The following is a 27,958-nucleotide window of genomic DNA, read 5'->3' as shown; positions in this document are numbered from 1 at the left end:
AAGCACAACTGAACTTCAAAAGTCTTATTATTAAATCTCACTTTGTTCTTAGCTATTTTAGCAGGTACCAATGTTTTTTTCCATGAGGACTAAACTGTGGGAAATTTTTAGGAAAATTCACCCTGGTATCCTGCAAGCAACATGGGTTTCACTGAGCGTTTCACAAATACAAAAGGTTGTAGCCTCTTGGTACTAGTTACCAAGTCTCATGTTGTCAGAAATCAACTTCGCATCAGCACATTTTCAGCAGTAATGTCCAATTGGTAGCTCAGCTGTTAATATTTAAAATAATGCTGACATCTAGTGGCTGGCTGCACATATACACGTCTGTGCAAGTCTTAAAACTATTTGTCTCTGTGTGTCCAGCATCATTTTTTACCCTTTGGAGGCAACAGGCTCCAGCTGGAAATGTCATGTCCCTCCCAGTCGTGCACTATTCAAACAAAGAAAACGCATCCTAGTTCTGCAGAGATCATAAATTAAATAAAAAAGGCTGGGAAAAAAAAAAGGAGAGGAAGAAAATATTATTATTCCCCTGTTGTAGATGGAAATTGCTACAGCGTAAGAGAAATTAGAAGCCAGATCATTAAAAGCTGATGGGGTCAAGACTACAGACAACTGGAACTGAAGAAAACTAAAGAAGAGTCTAGACTTTCCCAGAAACATCAGGTGCTTGAAAATTGTCAGATTTGATGAGCTGGAGTGAGGCACATTGAATACCAACCCTACCCCAATTACTCCTCACTGTCAACTAACAGCCCCTCTCGCAGCACATCGCTGCTGGCTGGCTCTGCACTAAAGCACTGCTGCTCCTGGTCTGAGCAGGGGGGAGACTTTCTGGGTTGAAGTGTTTTAGGTGACCCATATACAAAGAGAACAAACTCAGAAGAAGCAGCTGGACCTTGAGAGACCCCAAAGACAGCCAAAGAGAAGCCTGAAACCTGGCCAGGGCAAAGATTACAATGCCTTGTCCTGTCTTATCTGGACAGTGAGGTTTTTGTTGAGAGAGCTATAAGCTACAAATCAAATAAGGCTATACACGGATGAACCTCTTTTATAAAAAAGTTCTGCAAAGACATTCGCATGGACCTCATTTTGGCCCCGGACTGCACCTCTGCTCACTTTAACTGCCAGAAAACTGGAAAAATCTTACTAGATACATCTCCAACAAAAGAACACCACTGCCCATATGCAGCTCCCACACTGCATTTGCCTCCTGATGTACTAAAAAGCAAGACCAGACCCCTTGCTTACACAGTGCATTTAAATTTTCCAATATAACTTAAACATCAGGCCCTTGAAGAGGAGAGTGGGAAGCTTTGTATACATTCACATGCTGACGAAACTGTGAGATGGTTCCCTGTCTTCAGAGTTCTGCAAAGCTGGTCTGAATTTTCTCAAAATGTTGGTTGTTAGAAGAGCATTTGGTGATAGAAGAACATAGGCTGACCCCGTGTCCTACCTGCTGCAGAAGTAAAACAGGTATTCGGGAGATGAGCAAGTCAGCCTTCCTCATGCTGGAAATTGAGTTGTGCCATTTCCTAGTGACAGGAAGCACACGTTTGTCTGGCAACAAGTTATTGGGCTAGAGATACAATTCAGACAGCTCCTCTTGCATTATTTTTTTCCAAAAAGTCCAAAGAGACTGTTGCTGTACTTCGCAACAGTACCTTGTCTTGTTTCAGAGCAGACATGGGTGGAGGAAGGCTATTCTCCTTCTTCCAGGTGCTGAGGAGTGCTGGAGATAACAGGTAACAAAGCAGACAGCAAGATCTCATAGGCGCCATTACTGCCACAACCAGTATCCCAGGAGGTATGCCTGCTGGCACTGAGAAGCTGACAGGGGTGAAAGATAGTTTAGGGAGAATTACAAAAGGTAGGACCATAGAAAGATTGCTGATCATTTGGGAAAACTTGTATGTAGTAGAGAGAGTAATTCACAGTTCATGTCACAAAAAATACCGTATTTCAGTACCAGAAGAAGAGATATGAGCGGAGCCCATCTCATCAGAAGACAAGCCAAAAAGCCTACATGCAGTAATGCATCTTCAAAAATTTCACAAATTTTCATATATCTTACAGTAGCAAATGCTCAGTTTTGTCTGAAATAGCAAAGTCCTGAGGCAAGAGAGGCATGAAGTGGCTCATGTGATCTGTGCTAGTTTTCAACTCATTGCTCTGGCAACTTTCTTACAGACTGAAACAAAAATCTTAGCAACAGTAAACACATATCACAGAATCACAGAATCACTAAGGTTGGAAAAGACCTGTAAGATCATCAAGTGCAACCATCAACCCAACACCACCATGCCCACTAAACCATGTCCCACAATGTCTCGTCCACACGTTCCTTTAACACCTCCAGTGATGGTGACTCCACCACCTCCCTGGGCAGCCTGTTCCAATGCTTCACCACTCTCTCAGTAATTTTTCCTAATATCCAGCCTGAACCTCCCCTGGCGCAACTTGAGGCCATTTCCTCTTGTCCTGTCGCTACTCACTTGGGAGAAGAGACCAACACCCACCTCTCTGCAACCCCCTTTCAGGTAATTGTAGAGAGCGATGAGGTCTCCCCTCAGCCTCCTCTTCTCCAGACTGAACAACCCCAGTTCCCTCAGCCGCTCCTCATCAGACTTGTGCTCCAGACCCCTCACCAGCTTCGTCGCCCTTCTCTGGACACGCTCCAGCACCTCAATGTCCTTCTTGTAGCGAGGGGCCCAAAACTGAACACAGGATTCGAGGTGCGGCCTCACCAGCACCGAGTACAGGGGCATGATCACCTCCCTGCTCCTGATGGCCACACTGTTTCTGATACAGGCCAGGATGCCGTTGGCCTTCTTGGCCACCTGGGCACACTGCTGGCTCATCTTCAGCCGGCTGTCGACCAACACCCCCAGATCCTTTTCTGCGGGGCAGCTTTCCAGCCACTCGTCCCCAAGCCTGTAGCACTGCATGGGGTTGTTGTGACCCAAGTGCAGGACCCGGCACTTGGCCTTGTTGAACCTCACACAATTGGCCTGGGCCCATCGATCCAGCCTGTCCAGATCCCTCTGCAGAGCCTTCCTACCGTCGAGCAGATCAACACTCCCTCCCAACTTGGTGTCATCTGCAAACTTACTGAGGCAGCACTCAAGCCCCTCATCTAGATCATCAATAAATAAATTAAACAAGACCAGTCCCAAAACTGAGCCCTGGGGGACTCCACTTGTGACCGGCCACCAACTGCATTTCACTCCATTCACCACAACTCTCTGGGCTCGTCTGTCCAGCCAGTTTTTTACCCAGCGAAGAGTGCACCTGCCTAAGCCACGAGTCGCCAGCTTCTCCAGGAGAATACTGTGGGAGACAGTATCAAAGGCTTTACTAAAGTCCAGGTAGACAACATCGACAGCCTTTTCCTCATCCACCAGGCAGGTCACCTGGTCATAGAAGGAGATGAGGTTGGTCAAGCAGGACCTACCTTTCCTGAACCCGTGCTGGCTGGGCCTGATCCCTTGGTTGTCCTGCACGTGCCCCGTGAGCGCCCTCAGGATGAACCTCTCCATAATCATCCCCAGCACCAAGGTCAGACTGACAGGTCTGTAGTTCCCCGGATCCTCCTTACAGCCCTTCCTGTAGATGGGCATTACGTTGGCAAGCCTCCAGTCGTCTGGGACCTCCCCTGTTAACCAGGACTGTTGACAAACGATGGAGAGTGGCTTGGCAAGCTCCTCCGCCAGCTCCCTCAGTACACTTGGGTGGATCCCATTTGGCCCCATAGACTTGTGAGCATCCAGGTGGCATAACAGGTCATTAACCGCTTCCTCCTGGATCACAGGGAGTTTATTTTGCTCTCCATCCTTGTCTTCCAGCTCAGGGAGCTGAATACTCTGAATAACATATGTTATTCTAAATATCTTGAACAACGAACATTGCCCTGTTTTAGCGTATTGCTCAAAGTAGTCATACCAAAACAAAAACATATCTGCAAAACATCAGTCAATGAACTCATCAAATGGAATTGACACAGGAAAGTTTTTCCTGAGGGCTGAGGACAACTGTTCTCTTAATATCCCCAGTCCCGCCATTAACACAATACGAGGGTGTTATTTCAGACAATGTTTTAATTTCAACTTTCATTACTTTGAAAACAATGACTCAAATCCCTGTCCCACCAAAGTCGAAGTATCAACTGAAGGTTCATGTGTCAAGAAGTGGAGGAAACCACTCCAACAGATGTTTCATTTGGAAGTGCTGCAAGTGCCTCAGCACTACTGGCAGCCAGCAGTACCGAGAACTCAAACAAGCTTTATTCACAATTATTTGCCATCATAACTCAATACTCTCTCTGAGCTGCCTACTCTTTTCACAACAGATTCCTCCATAAAACATGGAGGAGGTTGACCTCTAAAAGACCAAGAAAGTATATGGCAGGCTTAGGAAAGTGTTTCTTTTCTAGAGTGAAGGATTCCAAGCCAATAATGCAGCGTTACTATAGGCACACACATGTAGGTTTCCAGTTCTACAACAAATATTTGTAATGACCTTTCTATTCTACAACATCCAAGAAATCCAAGTGCATGGATTGAGACTTAGTACCTGTTGCAGGTGATTTATTAAGAGAACTCATCATTATGGGGTTAACGAAAAGGGTTTTATTAATGATTAAACAATGATCAAATGATAATTAATCAATGATTGAATGGAAATTAAATGTTGATTAAGCAATAATTGAATGGTAATTAAACAGTGATTTGACAATGATTTGTGATGATTTAAACGATGATTTAGACGGCGGTCAAACACTCTGCTACTTACTACACTTCTAATAATTAAGCTATAGCTGGAGATATATATATACACACAAATGTCACCAGCATAATACACACCTTTAGGCTGACCGTAAAATGCCACTTACTTCGCTGTAGATATCAGATGCAGGGTAAAGCGTCACTCGGCCTCAAGTAGTAACCTTGAGAGGCGCCCCTGCTCAAGGGGGAGATGCCCGCCGTGCACCCCACTGCCGTGCAGGAGAGCTCCATGGGCTCGGGGAGGCTACAGGTATTTATAGCGTAAAGTGATGGACTCATAGTCAAACCCCGCCTTGGTGTTTGTGCAGTTGTGCAGCTGTGGCAGTTTTAGTTTTGTCTAGTCCCAGCTCAGGCTGGTGCTGTTATCTCCTGGTAATACATGTCCTCGATTCCTTGATCCCTGAGAAGATGCAGCCATGCACAGTTCTCACAGTTTGCACAGCAGGGCTGGTATCGGTCAGGCCTGCTTGTCGGCAATGATCGAACCAAAGCACCGCTCACTCAGCCAGAGTGGGGGCATCCATCACAGTACCATTTATAAACTTAGAGTTTACACATACACTGCACTAACCTAATCTGAATTATTACTTATGTATTGTTGCCAGCACAGAACTTGCATTTAATAGCCACTTACATAGAGATTTGTCTGAATATTGGTTAGAGAAAATATAGCAGTTATTAAAAAGTAATTATTGAGGTTTACAGAGAAAAAAGATCTCACTTCTCTGAAATATTACATACACTGTTGAAGATTTACCAACAGGTTGTCAAACTGTTTTATAGGAAGGTTTTCAATTCAGATCTTGTATACTTTTAATGTGACAAGCAGTGATATGAGTTATTTTATTTCATTTCTTTCCACCTTCCATACATGTTGCTTTCAAAAGATCCGTAACAAAAAAAAGATGTGCTTGGCAACAGAACGGTGTTACCTTACCTTGCACCAGGACTCCCATTCTAAATGCTGTACTGATTGATGATGCCTGTGGAAGTACATTAGCAATGACTCAAGCAGAAATGTAACCAGATGCAAAATAGAACTGAAAATTTCTAAACTATGTATCAGTTACAGAATTACAAATTTCTTGACTATGTGCTAATCTCAGTCCTCTTGATGACAAAACCACACAAAATAGATCGTTTAATTCATAAATGCATTTATGAATTTCATAAATTCATTAAGTCATTAATCCACCTAAATTTGACTTAAATAGAATAAATACACCAAAACATTTAAATAAGTCAGTTGTGCCCTTCATTAGCATAGCAGACTGCTATTACCATGCCTTTGAGACAATACTGACCTAAAGCAGATCAAACTCATTGGCCAAAGCACACAGCAGCCTCTTTGTTCGAGAAGTCCACACAAGAAGCTAACAGGTCTCTTCCTTCAGCCAAGGATGCGAACTCCATCCATGGAAGGCTCCAAAGTTCTCCCAATGCTTCAAAGAAATTCACCTATTCAGTTAAGATGAATGCTTCAAAGTATCAAAAGCACACATAAAACCACTTGAAAACTATATATTGTATAGATTCAATTAGCTTTAAAAATTTTGTGGTGCTAAACATAGTGTTTATCTAGGCAGATTTCTTTTTAAAAAAATCATTGCTGTAACTGTTTCAAAAATATTGCATTAAAAAAAGAGCACGTCTGATGAACTCATGTTTGAACAGAAGCAGTTCCAAATTTAAGCTTATTATTTTTTAACAGTTTTGAGTTTAGTTTTTGCTTTCAAAAATATTGTTTCTGGAACATGTCCTGAAAAAGTTCAGAAGATAACTCATTTCTTTAGCTGCACGTTTTATCTCCTCACCTTTTCACATGGCATATTACAAGCTTGCAATTTTATAGTCCTGACAGACACTTCTATCTCTTTTCAACAGTTGCTCAAACTACAGAGCAAACAGTCTCAGCCAGATAACAATCTAGGATTCTAACAAAATCTAGTAAGAAATGCATCCAAGCATGACCTTTGCAAGTTCATTTTCAAAAGCTGCAACTGGAGCATGTTAAAAACAAGGAGTTGCAAAACTCCTTAATGACGACAGGAAAAAAATCCTTTCAGTTTCCTGCAAAACAGTGCCACAAAATTAAAATACCAAGGCATGGACAAATTTATAGGAGGAGTGGGGAAAATACCTAGATAACTTATTTACAAAAAATTGTTCCCAAACATTTTAACAGATAAGCCACAAACATTTTCCACAGGTTACTACAAATTGTTTGGATATATGAAAGGCACATTACTATGGAACAGTAACGTAATAGATGCTGCGTGAAAACATACGCACTTTCCCTACACAACCTCAGAGGACTGACTCAGAGTAAATCAGGGCGACTAGTTCTTCTACTACTGAAACAGGGCTACACAACATATGCCAACAAATCTCTAAAAAAAAAAAAAAGTAGGGTATATGTAGGGGCAAGCATACTGCAAATCAATGTTGTTCAAAGGTTTCTTTGAACAGACCAGAGGTCAGTCTTTGTATCACCATAAATGTTACTCATGTCCCACATGGCACTGTAGGAACTTTTCAGGCTACCCAAGCAACTGAGTTTTCTTTCCATTAACCAAAGCATTGCAACTATAAATGCCCTTGCTTAAGGCAAGCAGATAGCCAGGTGATAACTCATTTTTACCCCAGGAACTGTCTTACTGTGGTATTTTCCAGGTTGTTAATAATCACTTCAGGGTAAAAGGCATTTGCCCAGTACTTTCACTGCAGAAAATAATCCAAGCTAGTATGAAGAAAATCACCTCCTTTGGGAATTATGCACATTGGCAAGAGTAATCCACCTATTTTAAGTATACTTTATCACAATGCTAAGAAAAAAATGTATGTAAAGACGTATGACCATTAATTTGCCTGTGTTAGCAATAGCAGCTATTATCTGCCAACTATCATTAGGATCCAATCGTGAAGATATTCCTTGTCTTGTGATAAAATGAGTGTAGCCAGAGATACATGTGTTCCAAGAGATGGAAAGATGCTTCCAGTCAGAATACAAATAATAGAGAAAATGCAAAGGAGCTGCAGATCTCAGTAAGGGGTGGCAAATGGAAAGACGAAACAGCAAGGCACTGCAAAGCCATTTCTTGTTGAGATAGCTAGCGGAAAGCTTCAAAGATCACATAAAATCAACACCGCAGACTGCACCAAGTTTTGTTGCTATATACCACCTAACTTTCAAGTAGTTAATTCTTAGGCTCAGATCAGTCTCAAGTTTGTTCTTAATATACAATGTCATACGCCTCTCCCTCAGATTATGTTGTGTGATGATATTTTAGTGAATAGAACTTAGGTCTTTCTATTCGTGAGATGAAATGGGCTTTATTGTCAACAGCCTGAAAATTATTCTGACACATTGGCCTATTAGTGAAAGCATAAAACATTTAAACTCTTTAAGGTGTGAAACAGTACTTCTCTAGAGAACAACACAAGTAACAAGGTTATGTAAAATCTCACCATTTCTTTACTTCAGCGGTTTTTATCTCATTAACTTCTGCCCAAGTGAACTGATAACTAATAGTAGTCTACTAGGTATGCTGGCCGAGGAGGCATAAAATGTTTTTCTCATTTAGCCTTATCCAATACACCTAGAGGCTTCCAAGAACAGTCTGTTCATTCCACCAACTTCTGCAGTTTTACAGCAAGCTCTAGCCATCTTTAGGACCGAGAGCCCATCTCCTTCCAAAGGATAACATTTTCAAAAACTTGAATCTTCAACCCAACCTCACTTCCTACCTCATATGCCATCCCATCAATGACGAGTATATGGATTCACTGAAAACAAAAAGGAAGTACAATGAAAACCAAATTAAGCAGATCTTACAAAAAATTACTTTTGTTAAATGAACCGCAATACCAAGGGAACAGCTGTCACCAAGTTCTCAGTCTTTAAGTTATCCCCATGACTAATGGCATGTACCTCTGCTTAGAAGACAGCACCATTTAAGCTTCCCTGATAAACCGTCAAGCAAGGACCATTTATTTCAGTTCTTCAGCTGGTATCTTCACTTTCATGTAATACTAAGTTGAGAGCAGGGAACATACAGCTCTGATTCACAAGAAAAACATTGCCTATCCGATCGCTCTTCCATACACAGTCAACAGAGCTACAGTCAAAGATGAATCCTATCAGTAAGTAGATGGCAGTAAATGAGAAAATAGGTAGGACATGATAACCTTCCGTCAATCCTAAACTCCATTTCTTCCCTTTGAGTCACAGTCGTTCCTGTTTCTGTAGCTATAAATTGCTGAACTAACCAAAATTACTTGAAAAAAGATCTGTTAGGTTCAACAACCAGTTAATCCACTCCCTACATATCAGTCACAGCAATTATGTGAAAACCAAATATCCTTCCTAAAGAAGCCTACACTGACCTAACTGACCAATGATAATAAATGGGTGAGAAGCTTTTTTCTATCTGATCTATTGTTACATTTATTGCCAGATCAATAGGAAACTCCACTGAAAAGGATAATCAGCTATTTTCTTCACAGTAGCGACTTACTGGGCACTTTCTTTCCACTTGATATTTGAAAGTGTGTTTGTATCTGGTGCTTCCATATTTACATGACACTTGTTCTTCTGTCATAGTGAAAAACTTGTGTCCCTCCAGGCTATGCAATCAATCCCCCACCCGCAAACATGGACCAAGTGTAAGATGATTTAAGTTTTCAAACTTCCAAACTACAACAGTTGCAAGAAACAAACAGCAGTTTTTGTAACAATTTAGAAGAAACAAGTTTTAGTGCAGCCAGATTTCTATTAAAAATAACACTATGTCAACAGAAGTCTTCATTTATTTCCAAGTGTTCAAATTGTTATTACACATATGCCATTTAACTATTTTTTATTTGAACGTTAAGGTAGTTACAGTTGGAGGGCTTATATTTCCAGTGGCCTCTCTGCAGTGTGTACCACCAGAGCAAAACATGGAACATTCCACATGGTTAACAATATGACATTTGAGTTACCAGAATTACAATAATCATTTTTTTTGCTAACAGACCACATAAGAAGTACGTAACTGGGGCATTTCCTTTAACAGAAATATCAAACTTAGTACTGCATTTGTTTAATTTCAATATGAACATCTCTACATAAGAGCAACATCGTACATGACAGTTTATCACACATATGGTACTTTGGCAGCTTTAACTGTGACATATTTTTCCTCCTAAGTTCCACAGTAGGTTTAATTTATAAAACATATTGCTACTATGCCCTGCATAAACATCAAAAATGAAATGTATCTTGCTTTTCCCACTTCAGTGGGAAAGGGAGCAGTGTTTTTATCTCGTATTATACAGCCTGTTCATACATGCACAATTTTCATCCATGTGCATTTCTACACGTACCCTAACTAGCTACCATTTTGTCTGCAAGAAAATAATCTTTATTGAAAAAAATCTGAATTTTCTTCTCAAATTAGAAAGACTACAGCCATAGACAATTACATGACAAATCACTACCAACTATTTATTTCAAAATAACATTGAATGTGTCAAGCACACCAGTCATCTGAGGTGCAATGAATTCTCTCACAATTCAACTCATCCCATTTTCAGTTCATTTGTGAAACTGACTGGTTTATTTAGTTTTTTTTTTTTGTAGGACATTCATGCAGATATTAAGATTGGCTCAGGTAAAATATAAGGTATTTTATCATTATTACAGGCAGAAATATAACTGGCAGGTGGAAAACTTATTTTTAAACACAGAAGCTAAGCAAAATCAAACTGCCCCCAGTTTTATCAAGTAAAATGGCATAAACAGCTCCAGTAATTATCACCACAATTTCAGCAAGTGGGTTATCTGTAACAGAAACTAATAGTTCTTGGTTAACAAATCATAATTTCTTTGAACACCTCTACCATCAGCTTCCACAAGAGAACTAATCACTGTATTAAAACTTTTTCACTTACTTCCCCTAAATGAATTAGTTCTCCACTTTCCTGAACACAATTATATTATACTCTCATACACAACTGCCATCCAATGACCTACTATCACAGTAATCTAAGTGAGGACAACGTTCCCTTTAATATATCATGCACTTTAAAGTAGCCACATTGAACTTTTGAGGTAAAATGGGTGAAATCTGGTTGCAAAACTTCAGATTTGAAGGAAAAAAAATCATATATATATACACACCGTAAATAAAAAACACCTAGAACCTGTCGATAGTGATCTGAAGCAATTTACTTCATTCACTCATCTGTGAAATTTTAGCAGACATTTAATATTTATTCTATTTGGTCCAAATATCCCTATATGCTTTAGTCACTCAAAAAAGAATGTTGCGCCCAAAAATGCATCTGCCACCACAAAACATCTCTTCACCCTTTTATTCACCCTCAAGCAGTTCTTAAAAACTCAAGATTTCCCGAGCTATACAAAAACAGAACTTAACTTGATTTGTAATATGTCAACAACGGGTAAGTCAAAAAGCAGATGGAAGTATCTGGCATAATATTTAAATTAAATTATATATATTTAACCTGATGAAGTCACCCTTCCTCACCCTTCAATACCTATTTGAATTATAAACTCTGCAGCACAGGAACAGTCTGTGTATGGCACTTCCATGCATGTCTGCAATATAAAGAATTATATTAAGATATTTCAAAATCAAACAAATAGTAAATCCTGTTTATCTATACAAAATTTTAAAAAGACATTGTTTAACATCAAATGGGAAAATTACAGCCGAACCAATTAAGTTGTACATTCACTACATAGTCTTGAAATGTCAATTTTCATGAAGTCGTTTCATCTTCTTCCTTCGATTAAATGAATTAAGTCACAAAATGAACTCTTCTCCAATTCCACTAACATACATTTCTTCACTGTAGTTATTATGTGTCCACTAACTTTGATCCTTCACTGTTAACTTCCATACTGGCGTGCTCCTTATCTCTCCAAGTTCTACTCAAAAATCATATTCTCCCTTCTTCATTCCACTGTTTGTGACACCTACCAAGAAGCCCTTCAACTGGTGCAGCATCTAGTCTTAACAGAGCTTCTACTGGACAGAAGCTTCTCTTACCAGAATAGTACAACGGTTGACAAGCGAAGTTTGCTAGAGTCACGAACCACTATGTACCAGCACTCCCCTGTAAGCACTACATATCTTCTGTACAAGAGAAAACAGCTGTGCACATCTAAGCCACACAAAGCAAGCCAAGTTAAGTGGTTTGGGCAGGCAGTGTGGAGAGGGCAGAAGCATGATAGCCAGACATTTTCGCTGAAGCAGTTTTAACCCTGTTTTGACTGTTTAACCTGTATTACAGCCTAGTTTAAGCATCAGTTTTTATGCAATCCTCTCGAACAAAAGCCCTACAAATACAGGTCAACTGTTCTTTTCTATAGAATAACTAGTTAGTATGTGTTCAAAAATGAATTTAATGCAAAGCTTGAAAAGGGTACCTAACTAATAACCACATTTGGAACTTTTAAATACTATCTTACTCTGAGGTATATGTCTATTACTGTAAAAGTTTATGCATCACATTCTAAAACCTAGGGTCCAAGAAAAAAGGCTAACTGTATTTTCTAAGGCAAGCAAGCTATAGAAAACTGGGAAGAAATAGTATGTGATTTGTGTTCAAGTGTTATTGTTTAGGGTAACACTTCATGCAAGTAATGCAAAAAGGTCTATATACTCAGGACTGTTTACATCTGAATAAATAGGGTAAATTAGCAAATACGGTATTTAAAATTATCTACAAAAATGTGTTTTACCAAGTATTCACTGTTTGTATCAAGTCTTACAGCAGAAAGCTGTCAGGGCAATACCAAAGAGTATGAAACAAAAGAAAAAAATTAAATGGAGACATTTTAAGAAATCTCCTCAGAAAACAAATTCATATTAACAGTTAACTAAACTGAAACTAAAACAAAGACTAAAGCTATTAGGTGGCCTTATCAGCAAACACCTTCAATCAAAAGGCCATAAACAAATAAGCTTTACATATTATTTGATTTGTTTATTTTACACCATGAGGTGAAAGCAACACATTTCCTTTTAGTAAAGTATACACAAATAGCCTCACTCAGAATACACTTTTAATGCACATAAAAAAAGTATTCATCTTACAAATCGTTTTGCAATCCAAATATACAATAGCTTGTAAAACAATATTTTAGAAAACACAAGCCAATGTAAAAAGACCGCTTAAAACAACTGAAATGATAACAGTTCCTGTATGGCTCTGTCTTTACAGTTTTCTTACTGCATCATCAATATCAGAAATCTGTTCCTTCAGCTGGTTCCACTGTTCTGGATTTAAAGAAATACCTGAAATGCATTAAAAATAAACACTTAAGACAAAAAGAAAATTGTGCTGCAGTATCTTGCATAATCATTATCAAGGCTGGTTTCATACACAAAGTCTATGTCATAACTATTAATGCTTGAGCTACTTGAACAACCATCTCAGTTACAAAGTGAAACTACTCACTTGGAATACTTCAGTTTAACTTCATCTCTGGACAAGTTTAAATTACGAAGAAAATTAGTACAGTGGAACAAATTCATTCACAAGTATTAGGCTAAACACAGGAAGTAAAATACAGCTCTGGCCTTGACAGAAGGCAGCACAAAAGCCCCAGGTGAAAAGTAGGAAATCATTCATATTCCTGTTGGCGCCTAAAAGCCGTACCTCTGTGGAGTGAACTTCTATGCAATTTTAAAGTACCATAATTCTGGGGTTTTTTTCCTCCTATTTCTTAAAGCACTGTAAATAACACATACTTTAAGTAACATTTTGCACTCACAAACCAACATGGAAGTTATTTTTTCACTTCAAGTTAACTATAGTTTCTAGTGACACATTCAATCAATAATAATTTAGTGCCCCACAACCCATCTTCTCAGTTCTAAATTTGTACTTCCTCAAGCTCGAGTCCAGGAACATGATTCCTTTGCGCTTTAGTCTCCTCATGCTTCCCCTACAATCTCTATGCCAACTCTATGCATGTACAGACTCACAGGCCTACCTCTCATACTCTCCCCAGCCAGGCTCTTGTACTATTTACCCCCACTCTCCCCCCTCAGTGATCAGGCTTCCTTCATTGCTTTCTCCCTGTAGGTGGAGCAGGACCTAAAAACAGGCGAAACTTTGAATTCCATTTTTGGGGCTCATCACCTTTTTTTCCTTCTACCACCACTGTCTTGTCAGAGCACCACTGTAATTGTCAGCAGTGAGCAGTCTGCATGGAGCTACTCTACGCAGTTTTCCACCAGTCTTTAGAGGGCAGGCTTCTTTTGAAAACAGTTAGGTCAGGTGTGCTAACCATTATGAGGGGCCCAAACACCATCAAGATGTCCCTGAAACACATACCAGATGAACTGCATGCAGTTCAGACATACTGTTTGAAACAATCTGACACAGTAATTTAAACTGTTGGATTTTTTGTTCTGTTTTTTTATTACACAATGTCAACTGCTTTTACTGTTTTTAGGATAGCTAGGTAAGTGGTTCGTAAGTGCATCAATGGAACATTCGACTCACATACTGTATCAGATTATTATTCATTTTATCCTAAAAAAATACAGACCCTTTTGCCACATTGATAAACATTTCTAACTACATCACGTAATTTTTGTCACTTGGCCCACCCATCAAATCTCATTGCAGTTTGCCACTCAAATTGCTTATACTTTTGACTTCCACCCCAAACACAGCAGGTTAAAGTCCTTAGAAGTTAATCTTTTTTGTTAAGTAGCAACAATAAATTCAAAACAAGAAATTTTCCTGTACAGTACCAGTACCCCTGTTCATACAAACCTATTCTCAGTGGATATTTAAGAAATGTTTAAAATGCTTCTCAAGCTTTCCAAATATCTACTCACTAAGTTGCTCCTGGACACACCAGAAGAATGTAACAAACCTTATGCTGATTCTACATTAAATGTCTTCAATCTCCAGAGCAGAATGTTTCATACTTACCTCTTCCCTTGGTGCAATATGCAAAATGATTAAAAGAAGGCTTTTCTAACAGAAGCAACATGGCATTAAGCAAAGCACTACTGCTGCAACTATCCTTCCATCCTCACCTTGCAGGTGGCAAAGTTCTGAAAATGGGTCAGTGAAGGGATGCCATAAAAAGTAGGTATGGGGGTGGCAATTAAAGGTACAATCTGTGTTGCAGATTAGAAGCACAGTACCAAACCTTGAACACTTGAGGTATTTTCACCTCAGCTAAAATCTTGACATATTTCTTCCAAAATTAGTCACATTAAATGCTTTAATTATTTTAACCTAAAATCTGATAGAAAGTGAAGGACATAATTGTTTTAAAGAAATTAACATCTTATCACAAATGAGTAAGTTAAATCTTTCCAGCGAATTTTGAAATAAAAAATCCAATTGTAATAAAAGAAAGAAATGGAGTGGACTAAGTTAACGGGGGGGAAAAAAAAAGTATGTTTATACCTCCCATACCAAATTTGCTTGTATTTGATACCTTGTTTTCCATAAATCATGGAGGATCCATTTAGGAAAACAGATTCACACCAACAAACCCACTTCGCTTTCATTTATGATCTCCAGAATAAACTAATCATTTGTTAAAATATAAATTATAAAAAATATAAATACAAAAATATTACTCTAAAAATATCATGTAGCAATAAAGTATAAAAATCTGACACACAAAGACATCCAGCAAACTGCAGACAATGTTTTAATACAAAATAACATGAAGCAGAACAATACCTTTTCTGCCAGGCTTCATTTCACCTTCTTGATCCATCCAATATTCTCTAATATCAATTAAGACTTTCCCTTTAAAGTCACGAACACTGACATACCTCATTTTGCCAATCTGTCAAAACACATATAAGGGTCTTTTAGGGATTTACATATTACAGCATTCACTTTTCCCAGCAGTATCAGACTCGGACATGTGACATTGCATACTGCAGCTTATTTTAGACACCAAAGAAACAACTGCATCAAAGGCTTAATCCAGAGTAGTCAGCAGGCTAATAAGTAACGACAAAATAAATGGATGAACGACTTAGAACAAATTGAGCATTCAATGCTCAACGCAAAAGTAGATCTCCTAGAATAATAATACCTATATTCTTAACAAGCTTACTTCTTATAAAAGCCACTAATTTACTGTTTTATGAAATAAAATTTTGCCTGTATCATAACCATCTTTGTTTGCAGCAGTTGTAAACAAACAGGGAAAAGAGGGATCTCTACTCCCAAATCTAAATTTTAGTCCATTCCATATGTACAGAAATCAAATTAGGTATTCACGTAACCACAATTTCTAGAGGGGCTTTTGTTTGGTGGGGTTTTTTTTCTTTTTTTAAACACAGAAATGAAAGTAAGCCACCAGCTGTCCCATGCCTGCTCCCAAGTCCTCATGGCTCTACACTGGAACCGTGGTTAAAAGACATTCTGACTGTACCAGGTGTTCCTAAAAACCATCTAAAGTTTACCAGCATGTAGCATACCACGAAATGACTTTGGAATTCCATAATTTCTGCACCACAGTGGCTTAACTGAATTAAGAGGGCACTTTTGGTTTTGTTGTTGTTTTGTGGTGCGGGGTTGGGGGGGGGTGGGGACACACAGGCACACTGACAACTATGCATTACACTACATATTTAGGCTTATTAAAGATCTTTCCAAATTTGCTAAAAAACTATTTGTTCACATAAATTCAAAGTATAATGTAAATTTGAGAATCAGAAATTAGATAATAAAAACACAATCAAATACAATTCACATAAGAAATTTAGAACTGTGTGTACCTTCTGGATACATTTTATGAAGAACACATTCTAAAGTCAACCTCTTTAAAATAGAATACTCCTTCCCGATAAAACATTAATTTTAGTTTTCAACTTCCTTAGTTTATGCATCTTGCATCTTGATATAAATTAACGAGGTCCCAAACACATCCTACCAGCATTAAGTCTGACCAAAATGCTTGAACAACTCTCCAATCAACTAAAATCATCCACAGATGTTTAAGTCATATGCTGTTATTTCACAAAATAGATATAAACAAGAATGCTTTATGTTTGCGTAAAGTAATTTTTCTTCTTAAACAGATCATGCTAAATTAACACCAAAATTGATTTTAAAACAATTAGGACATCTTTAGATACCGTAACACTGAAGCAGTTGTTTTCGTACTTCAAAGCATCCTTTAAAATGAACACGACTTTACTGCTTATAAGATAGTATTTTTGATTAATTTACAAAATACTTTCATAGTACTACAAATTTAATATCCAAAAATAAGGTATGTCATGGTGATTTAGTTCTTTCGGACCAAACTTGGTACCACGCCCAAGTCCATCAGCACTGCTGGCAAAGGATATCCTACATAGACTACATGAATAACATTTCTTGGTTTTACCCTTTAACACTTCAGTGACTTTTAAGGTCACCTCTAAGAACAGCATCAAGTAGTAGTACTCCGCAACATCTTTTTTTTCCAGGGCTATCAAAGAGTATTAGTACATTGCCAAGTAATTCCAGATTTGCTCTAGGAAATAAAATCTGATACAATACAGCAGATTACAGCTGTAAATACAGTAAAAAGGTTTGGGATTTGAATTTTAAGGGTAATACTGTATGTCTTAGTTCAACTACAGTAAGGCAAGGGGCAATAATGCAAAGTTCACATTTACTCAATCTGTAAGTCTACCTTAAGTGGAAACAGTTCCATATGAAAATGCTGATACTAAGTTAGGTTTTATATCACTGTCTAGATTCCAGCTGAATGCTCACATTAACTTTTGAATGTTCAGTTGAACTCTATGCAAAACAGTTGCCACTGCTAAAAGCTTAAACAGGCTTCTAAAGTACAGTTTCAATTAACATCTAAGGTTAAAAACCTCAACAAAAAAATCTAGATTTAACTATTTACGTAAATTCATGTTTCTTGATGTTCAGTTACCTGCAATTCTGGCACAGATTCATTTCTGAGCAATTATTTTTTCACGCAGCAGGTGATAGTCTTAGAATAATTTACCTGATCTAAAACACCTTTGTATCTCTATAACCACAGTAGTGTTCCAAGGGTTGTATTGATTTATAGCAGCGTAGTTACTGCAGTTCAAGTCTCATAGATAAGCTCATATGCTTTCTATTAAATATTAAAGCTCCTTAGATTATACTTTTCTATTGAATTACATAAATCAGAAGACAATGAAAGCATTATTTCCAGGTTTCCATTTCTTAGAATAAAATGCACTGAACTGTGTCTCAGTTCCTTTCACAGCTATGCAACTGACTTCCGGTATGAGTTTCAGCAACCACCTTCTTCACCATTTTTCTTCCTATTTCCAGTTTGTCTTGATTAAACAGCCTACTTCCCCAGTGTGTATAAACAGCAAAAAAAGCATCCTTCTTTCTTAGCTGAAAACTCTATGTATAGCATTAGAAGGAGCACAATAAAGAGTCCTGTAAACAGTGAGATATGCAACACAGCAAATCGATTGTGAAATGCATCGGTGACCACCTGAGTTTCAGAATTAATGTGCTAAACCAACCACCTTTGCAGAACATCACAAACATATATTTATCTACTTTCAGGAACCTCTAAGTGTATTGGCTTTGCGTGGCAACGTTTTGGTAGCAGGGGGGGCTACAGGGGTGGCTTCTGTGAGAAGCTGCTAGAAACTTCCCCTATGTCTGATAGAGCCAATGCCAGCCGGCTCCAAGATGGACCCACTGCTGGACAAAGCCGAGCTAATCAGCAACAGCGATAGTGCCTCTGTGATAACATATTTAAGAAGGGGGGGAAAACTGGGAAACAGCAGCCAGGGAAGAGAGGAGTGAGAATATGTGAGAGAAACAACTCTGCAGACCCTAAGGTCAGTGAAGAAGGAGGGGGAGGAGGTGCTGCAGGCACCAGAGCAGAGATTCCCCTGCAGCCCGTGGTGAAGACCATGGTGAGGCAGGCTGTGCCCCTGCAGTCCCTGGAGGGCCATGGTGGAGCAGATATCCACCTGCAGCCCGGGAAGGATCCCACACCAGAGCAGGTGGATGTGTCCGAAGTAGACTGTGACCCTGTGGGAAGCCCGCGCTGGAGCAGGCTCCTGGTAGAACCTGTGACCCCCCTGGAGAGAGGAGCCCACACTGGAGCAGGTTTGCTGGCAGGACTTGTGACCCCGTGGGGGACCCACGCTGGAGCAGTCTGTTCCTGAAGGACTGCACCCCGTGGAGAGGACCCATGCTGGAGCAGTTTGTGAAGAACTGCAGCCCATGGGAAGGACCCACATTGGAGATGTTCATGGAGAACTGTCTCCCGTGGGAGGGACCCTACACTGGAGCAGGGGAAGAGTGTGAGGAGGAAGGAGCAGCAGAAACAACATGTGATGAACTGACTGCAACCCCCATTCCCGGTCCCCCTGCACCACTCGGGGGGAAGAGGTAGAGAAAATCAGGAGTGAAGTTGAGCCCATAAAGAAGGAAAGAGTGGGGGGAAGGTGTTGGGGTTTTTTTTTTTAAGATTTGGTTATATTTCTCATTATCCTACACTGATTTTGATTGGTAATAAATTAAACTAATTTCCCCAAGTCAAGTCTGTTTTGCCCATGATGGTAATTGGTGAGTGATCTCCCTATGTCCTTATCTCGACCTACGAGCCTTTCCTCATATTTTCTCTCTCCTGTCCAGCTGAGCAAGGGGAGTGAGCAAGCGGCTGTGTGGTGATTAGTCCGGCTGGGACTAAACCACAACAATGAGAGATGAAGACATTACACTGGGAAACCAAACAACTTATTTCTCACAAGCCAAAAAAGCAAATACAATCCAAACTTTAAAAAAATAAAAAAAAGGGGGGGGATGGGAAGCAGAGAGGGGGAGGCGGGACAACATAGAGACAGATGACTCTTGAAGTAATAATTTCAGTTAAATGCCTGATCATGCGATGTGGTTCCACTCTGAGTAGTCATTAATACTGCATCTTGACAGCATTAAGAAACCTTATCCAAATCAGGCATAGGTAGATGACAGGATTTGTCAAACTAAGCAAAGCACATGATGCAGAGCTCACGCTGGCTTGAAGCCACAGACAGGAATCTAATGTATCAACGTTAAACCGTTCCACTTTAACATGAATAACGCTTGTCCTTAGGGCCTCTAGTACACATAACAAATGAAAGTAAGATAAATTTCCACACCCCAACTGCACCCAAATCCTTTAACAAATTCCAAAGTATGGTAGGCTACCTATAATACCTGAAAAGGCCAAGTCATGTAAATAAATAAAATACATTTGGTCTCTTATATTGAATTAATTCCCTTTTACTTACATTTATACTATTCTTCATAATTAGTTTCAAGAATACCATTACACCAACATTAATCTCAAACAAAAACAATAAAATGTAGATCTTTATGAAAATGCTCAATCTTCTGAACACAGCATTCACAATGAGCTCTATATTAAGGGAAGCTGTATACCTTAAGAACACAGCCTGAGGGTGTAGAACAAGCCTCTAAGTTTCACTAATTTGCTGCCACTCCCACAAACAATATGGACACCACAGAACTTCTGACTATCCTATGAATGCTTTACAGCCTGAATTCCATCAATTGCAGCCACACTTGTAAGTTATACTGCAAAGTCACTTGCACATCAGAGATCATTTTACTGCCATGGGAAAGCAGAAAGGGGAGTTTCTAGTATTACTAATAGTCCTAGAACAAACAAAACCATACCTGAAAAATTAACATGCAGCTAGATCTTCCAGCATGCTTTCCTAGGTAGGGAGGAGAGAGAGGAAGTATCCTCAGACCTACAGTGCTACTTCTACACTGAAACAGTTGCCTCTTCGTTAACGCACATAAGCTGATGTAGCATGAAAAAGTTCACAATACTTCACATAACACAATAAGCTATCTGAAAAAAAATTTGTTGTTGAATAACTAAAAAGCAGGCAGAGACTAAGTAACAATGATGTTTTAGGTCAAGGTGATATTCAAACATTTTTTTCTGTATCATACTCAACACTGGAAGAATCCTGTTCTTATCAGACTAATAGGAGTCCTCTACTGTCTGTTTTTAGTAACTTTTTATTATCTTAGGTCAAAAAGGTTGAAAGAAATCAGAACACGCAAATACTTTTGCTTTTATTTGAAAGGGTTTGGATTTTTTTGCATCAAGGCAGCATTAAAAATTTTAACAGCTCTCTCCAAGGCTGGAATTTCTGAACTTACAAACATAGCATGAAGCTTATACACAGTTTTTTTGAGTTCTAACTGCAGTTCACCTCATAAGGTGTAGAAGACACTATCTCATTTTTCCTACATGGTTCAAAGCACGCCCCAGCGGAACTAAAAATAATAAATTCTTCCTTCGATGGGGAAGTCCAGGCATTGCCTTCAACTGAAGCTCTCCCTCCCAACTATACATGAAGAGGAAAGTGAGAATTGATACATGAAAAATAAGTGCCCTGTATTACAGTATCAGTTAAGCAGGTCTTCTGCCTAGAAATTTTTTTTTTTTTTTTTTTTGCTATATTACTTTGCACAGCTACAGCCCAAAACCATTTATTTTGCCTTACTCAGTGTTGGAGCCATCTTATTAGGCACCTCTCCCACACCCTTTCACAAACTTAAGAATCAAAGTCTCCAAGAATTTAAGTTCCTTTCCAGCCAGCTAGTCAAAGATGCTTAGTAAGTATTGATCCACACCCTCAAAACAGGTAATTCTGAGCTGTGTATCTTCTTTCACAGCTTTCAGCACACACTGCTACTGCCACAGCTAACCCCAGGTACTGCAATACCCTGAATTCACAAATGCATCTTGCTACTGAAAAATGTACATTCATCCCATCTTAAAAACAAGGACAATGTCAAAAATTACAATCTTTCTGGATGTTTAGTGGGAAAAATCTGCATCATGAAACAAAGGAACAAGCAAAACTTATTCCAAGACACTGTCTTATAATACAGGAGCCAAGCTGCCCTTGACCCAGTTAAACAGGAATGAAGAGTCCATACGTTGGTTTCCAAGAACCTTTCTTTCAAGAGCCGTGATTAAAAAGCATTTCCATGTAGAGACAGTCCTGATCTAATATTTACAGTATATTCATGGTAAGTGCTGTATTTACCAACAAAATTACCACCCAGAGTTACCATGGGCAAAGACATGAGGCTTAGATCAATTGCTACAACTCAGATTCTTTCACTCTGCTGAATGCTGATAACGCTTTTTCTGAGCATCTCATCTGCATGCTAGCATCATAATCCTCTTTGGCCAAGACTTCGTGAGACCAAGCACCATGCTGTCAAGATAGTCCAATCACCTCATAAAATTTATACTGAATATGACGTTAAGATGTTACCTTAACCAGGCTCTAAGAGTCATCAATTTTACCTGAAACATATTCTCGTCTCTGTTACTGCTTTGCTTAGAAGAAGCTGCACCTTTTGAACTTTCACCAGTCTTTTGTTTCTTTACAGGCTTTTCTGGAGCTGCTTGCTTTTTCCGCTTTGCCTTCGAGCAAGAATAAAAAAAGAAAAGCATGAACCACAACTCACTCTGTAAGTTACACAAAAGTTTACATTAGAGGTCACAAAGTACTACTATGCAATGCACATTATCACCTTCCTGCGGTGAAAGCAGGAATGCAAAACTGTACATTTAGACTGGAATTTAAAAAAAAAATCTTCAAATGACTCTAATTCTGTTCCCAGTGAAGTTTACCATCATACTTTGGCTTTAAAGCAAACTGAAGGAGATCAAAATACGTTTCAAAAATCCTACTCTTTCTGTGCAGTAATACTGTTGGTTCAGTAGTTTTAATAAAAAATTTAAAGTCTGATGGAAGTTTCACCTTCCTTTCCACTGAGTACAACAAAAAAAGCAGGAGCTTACAACTCTTCTAAAAAAGAAAAAAACGTAAATGAGATATTGAAGAAAGGATCTAGAAATCACCTCCATCAGAGTATTTTTTAAATCAGCATCCAATCTCTGTCCATAGCATGATAAATTAAACATGTTTTGAAAACATTCAGACAGTATCACTTGTAAATCAGATTACCCGCAGATGCTACAAAGTTCTTCTTTCTACTAATGGTTATATAGTAACCATGCCCGCTCCAAAAAAAAGACTAGTGCAAAGACACTAAAAATTAGTCTCACCTGCTAAAATCATATTGTGGATAACGTCTTACAAAGACAAACAGTTCCAACAAATATGGAGGTTATAATTAAAAAAAAACCCCACCCGTAACACCTTACTGTCCACTAAAGCAGACTGTTAGACTATGTCTTTTCAGGAACACAGTTCCCTACCAAAAAAATCACCTGACCATTTTCTCTTATATTAAGATCTGACAGAACGCCTAATTTGCAAAGTGCAACCAAGTCATGTTTGAACGAATTCAGTAAAGCAGACCCAGCCTCTTCACATACTATATTAAAAGACCTGATGTCTGTGTTGCCACCCAGCATTTCTTAGATAAATTCACTGTTTTTTTCTGGTTTTATTCTTAATGACTGGTACATCTATACGAACTTATACATTAACTAACTATTAAAAATAAATAGGAACACTCAATTTATACATTTAAAACAGTCAACATATATTAAAATTAATCAACTCAAAGATATTCAGGCTAGCTCAGCTTTTAAGTGAGAAACTTGCAGATGCTATTACAGTAAATGTAAGAATCTGAAACAGAGAAAAAGAACATGCAAACAAAATAAGCAAGTGGCACATGGAGGACAAGGCAAGTGGAGGTTTTTGTTTTGGACAAGTAATCCAGACACCAAAATGGGGGATTCGGGGGCGGTGTGGTGGTGCTTGTCCTCAAAATTAGTCCAAATTCTTGCCACCAGGGGCGGCTTATACAGAAGCCTTCTATCACTTGCCACAAAGCAGCAAGGAATTCCGGGAAGCTTGTGATTAGAGATACCATATGGAAAACCCTGAGGAGAGCAAAATGCAACTTAAGGAAAAAAGTTTACTGCAAGGTAAAAAGCATCTTATCCACCCAAACCCTGATCTTGGGAGGTGTTTTTGTTGCTGTTGTTGTAGTTGTTGGAAGGGTGGGGGAGCAGGAGAGGGGGGTGTTTGGGGTTAAGTGTCTGATAAATCATATGGAATGACATGCATGTTGTGACACAACGCTCACTTAATTCCTTAACCCCAACCTCAAATATGAGAGTTAATAAAGTAGTAATAAACTGCATATAATGTTCACCTTTTTATCAACTTCACTATCTGAATCACTGGCAGATGAGCTTGAAGACACAAGTTCCTTTGACTTAGGCATTCTATGAAGAGAAAAATAACATGAGAACACTACACAAGAAATATATCCCATTACTGCTGGAAAGCCATCTTCAAACCTGTTTGTAAAGCCTCATTGTATTCAAAACCCTCCTTAAGACTTTCCAGCCTTTTCATATAAGCTTTAATACACGTTGTAGATGTGATCTCAAACACTCTTCCCCCTTACATCTCCTTGCCTTTTTGCTGCAACTGCACTCAATGCAGTGTTTTAGTTTCTGAACTGTTTACAAAGGGACAATTTTTCACCAGTTTCACATACCCCTAGATACAGCAGAAACTGTAATGTAGAAAAACACAATACTGTCCTCCAGTTGAATTCTTTACATTACATTCACAAATATAAACTATTAAGGCCCTAGCATTATCTGTACTCCTACATGGGCATTTTGCCCAGTTGGATTTGCAAGCAACACGCTCCATAATCATCATACATGAAGCTAAAGTTCCCACCAATAATACAAAAGTATGAAAAACACCTCAGTTACAGTGAACTACAGTACTGCAATTAATATTTCCACTGCAGCTTCAACACATCAGTCACTAGAGTCTATTCATTTGCCAGACAAGTGGACATTCAACTTTCCTTGAATGCGTGCTGCCAGGCGTGCTTCTACATCTCTCTAGTATGCAAACATGTGGTTAGATATAGCAGTTGCACGTCTTGCTTGCCACTAGAAACTCTTTGTGACAAATAAATAGCTCATTTGTTCTTTCAGAATAAAAAGAAGCATCCCAGAGAGAAACTGTATAAAGTAAACTACAGCTAGGAAAGGCTAAGAAAATATTACAGAAGCATTAGCTCAGGGAAAAAAAAAGGAATAGCAGTGTTTTTAAACTGGTAATGAAAAAAAACATATGCAAATGAAAAAAACGGAGCCTGAGTAATGCTAATGGATCAACACTGTTCTAAAGTAGGGTAAGTTCTGTTGCAATAGCTTGGAGCACAACGATGAAAGCTATAGCACTGAAAATGAAAACAGGGTATGGGGAAGCACACATAAGCCACGCTGCAGGATGGAGGCAGAGGACAGCTGCAATGGGGCAATGCAGAAATAAAGCACAGCGATGACATGAAATTGGGGAGCCGAACAAGGAAAGACTGATACGCAGAGGGGCACGGGCACCAGCAGGGGATAACCCCAGGGTCCGCATCAGGATGAGGGAGTGACAATATGGAGGAAGGTGGGGGCGGAAACTGGAGGAAAAAGAAATGGGGGGTGGTAGGTGCCCCTCGGGAGAGGCTAGCAGGCAGAGCGTGAGGAGACACCGAAGCACCAGTGAGAGCGAGGGTGGAATAAGACGGGCCAAGCGAGGAGGAGGGAAAGGCAGAGGAGAAAGACAGGCCAGGACGAGCTAGGAACACCAGGTAGGCGGATCCCAGCCGCCATTTTCCTCCCCTATTTTTCTTTTCCACGGCTCGTGTTGCCCCCCACGGGAAAGGAGCGAGGGCCCGAACAAGGGGGGCGGGCAAGGACGCCCAGGTCCTCTCGAGGCAGGGTGGCAGCAAGCGCGCTGCAGGTCGCCGGCGGCGGAGAAAAGAAAAGGCAGCACAAGAAAAGGGTCGGGGGTCGTTAGCGGGCAGGGTCAGATGCCGGCGCGGGGGGAACGGAGCCGGGCGGTTCCCTGCCGCCATTTTCTCCCTCACTCAAATCCTCTTTGCCCCCCCAACATGGCAGCTTCTCCTCGGCAGCGGCTCCTGCTCCCGCCCCAGGCCCGCTCCACAGCGGGGCATCCCTCCCGCAGGGCACAGCGGGCACTCGAGGAAAAGGAGAAGCCTCGCCATACCGCTGCCCAGTGCGCCTCCCTCGCACCGGCCGGGAGGTACCGAGCCCCCCGACACTCGGCGACGGGGGCGGTGGACGGAGAAAATGGCGGCGGCCCCGATGGGGCGCGAGGGGGGGACCCCAACACTCACGTCCTGCTCCACGCCCGGCTCCTCCGCACCACGAGAGAAACGGAAGTGACGCACGGCGGAATCCCCGCCCCTGCCCTGCACCACGTGGGAGGGGCGGGGGGGGGAGGTGTTTAAAGGGGACGCGTGTCCCTCGTGCTTGTTCCCGCCTCCCCCACCCGCGTTGGGGCTCGGGGGGGGGCGGCCTCAAACTCCTCCCGCGGGGCCCGTCCCTGCACTCGCCGCCTCACGCCAGCCAAGCCCCGAGGGGACGGAAACGCGCCCTCCGAGGGAAAACTGTGGGGCTGCTGGCAGGGCCCTGCCCGCCCCGCGGCCCAGCCTGGAGCCGGGCCCCTCCTGGGCCTGCGGCCCCGCTGAGGAGAGGTGCCGCCGGGGCCGGGCCTTCACCAGCCGCCTGCCCTCCGCTGAGGCGCTCCGAGAGGACGTCGGGAGGAAGGCCCTTAATGCCTAACGGGCACCCTTAAAAAAAAAAAAAGTCGGTGAACGGCTCTTTTGGTTGGCACGCTGCAGCGGTTCCTCGGTCCCGCTCGAGCCGCCCGGGCAGCAGCCGTGAGGCGCTGCCGCTGCGGTGGCTTTGCATAGCGAAACCGCAGCCCCGGCGGCAGCTGCGGCGCTGTTCAGGAACGTGCCGGTTCCCCTTTCTTCCACCGGCTGACTGGGGTTTCGTTTTCCTCTGCAGGGCTTTGCGGCTGGGGGGCGGGTGAGCTTTAGGGCTCCCGTGTTGGCCGTCACCTTGGGTCAAGCGCAGGTCCGAAGTGCTGGAGTCTGAAGGTTAAAACAATCTCTGCTACTGTTGAAACACCTACTTCTTAACAGCCCCCCAAGCAAAAAGAAGCCTTGAAAAATACATTCTGACGATCTTGCCTATTTCTGTAGCACATTTACACCAGGACACACTGCATCGTAAGTGCCCTGCTGATGCCGGGACTTGGAGAGAGGCTGGTAGGTTTCAATCACCTAAACAAGTATGCAACAGCTTCTGAAATAAACTAAAATGACACCTCTTTGGAGGGAAGGTGGGGAAAGGGTCCTCTGCCCCCATCTTTGTGAAGGAAGGAGACTTTTAGCAGCCCTTGCAAACTGCAGTAGGCCAAGCACGCTGTCAGAGCGCAAGTGGTTTCATGTTGTGTCTTCCTGTGCTACCTGTTTGAGCCTGTACTTTCTATCAGTTTATGACGAGATTTATTAATATTAAAATATTCTGGTGGTCAATACAACTTCACACAAAACGAACACAGCCTGTTATTGTATCACTGTTTGCACTGATGGGTCGTGTAGTTGTGCTGTAAGGGTGGAAGGATGCCAGTGGTTCAGAAACCCATTATTAGCTTAGTTTAATCCTTTTCTCATTGTTACTACCTCTGGACCTGTGCTTTAGCTACCATGACAATGCAAGCTTTTCATAAAAAGTGCAAGCAAACTATCAGAAATAGGAAGTGGACTCTAGTCCCAATCCTAGCTTCCAGATAAAGCTGTTGTTGGCGCAGGTGGGGTGGGGTGGTGGCTGATTGGCCTCTGTATTTTCAAGAACAAACACCTCTCAATAAAGTGTTGAAAATCAAAAGTCTTGGACTTTTTTTAAATTCAAAAAATCCCTGTTCATTAACGTGGGCCAGATGGATAAACACCACATTTCAAGAGGGGATAATCTCCCCAAGTCAGCATGAGCAGCTGCAAGTCCTAAGCAGTGTTTCTGAAAAAATAACTCAAGGGAGGTGTGCAAAGAGGTTTTTAGAAGGGATCCATGAGTTCTGTATAGCCTTCAACATGAATTGAGGTAAACTCTTTTTCACTTTTTAACTTCTATAGCAGGAAAACATGAAGTTAATACCAGAAATCAGAAGTGCATTCTAACTAATTATGAGAAATTGGCTGTTTCATAATGTTTTGTATCTTGCAAAACAAAAAGAAAAATAGATAAATATACAATTCTTACTATATGTCTGACCTTTGGAAAATAA

The 27,958-nt window shown here is 40.6% G+C and overlaps 1 protein-coding gene across 1 annotated transcript; it reads right to left on the bottom strand.

The window, feature by feature from the left end:
* Nucleotides 1-9,632: 9,632 nt before the first annotated feature.
* SUB1 (SUB1 regulator of transcription) lies at nucleotides 9,633-26,034 on the bottom strand. Its single transcript, XM_059833632.1, has 5 exons — nucleotides 26,001-26,034; nucleotides 23,994-24,066; nucleotides 22,162-22,281; nucleotides 15,522-15,630; nucleotides 9,633-13,099 (listed from the first exon to the last, which is right to left on the bottom strand). The coding sequence occupies exons 2-5, from the start codon at nucleotides 24,063-24,065 to the stop codon at nucleotides 13,020-13,022; spliced, it is 381 nt and encodes a 126-aa protein (XP_059689615.1). The 5' UTR covers nucleotide 24,066; nucleotides 26,001-26,034; the 3' UTR covers nucleotides 9,633-13,019.
* Nucleotides 26,035-27,958: the final 1,924 nt, after the last annotated feature.

Source organism: Gavia stellata, chromosome Z (assembly GCF_030936135.1).
Source record: "Gavia stellata isolate bGavSte3 chromosome Z, bGavSte3.hap2, whole genome shotgun sequence".
Lineage (NCBI taxonomy): Eukaryota > Metazoa > Chordata > Aves > Gaviiformes > Gaviidae > Gavia > Gavia stellata.
This window is presented reverse-complemented; position numbering and strand designations above follow the sequence as displayed.

What these genes read in the sequence shown, in the direction of transcription:
- SUB1 (XM_059833632.1), bottom strand. Translation starts at nt 24,065, where the DNA reads ATGCCTAAGTCAAAGGAACTTGTGTCTTCAAGCTCATCTGCCAGTGAT. An exon ending in GAGACGAGAATATGTTTCAG is followed by an intron (nt 15,631 to 22,161) that starts GTAAAATTGATG and finishes GTGTTTTGACAG; the next exon opens with ATTGGCAAAATGAGGTATGT. An exon ending in AATGAAGCCTGGCAGAAAAG is followed by an intron (nt 13,100 to 15,521) that starts GTATTGTTCTGC and finishes AATGCATTTCAG; the next exon opens with GTATTTCTTTAAATCCAGAA.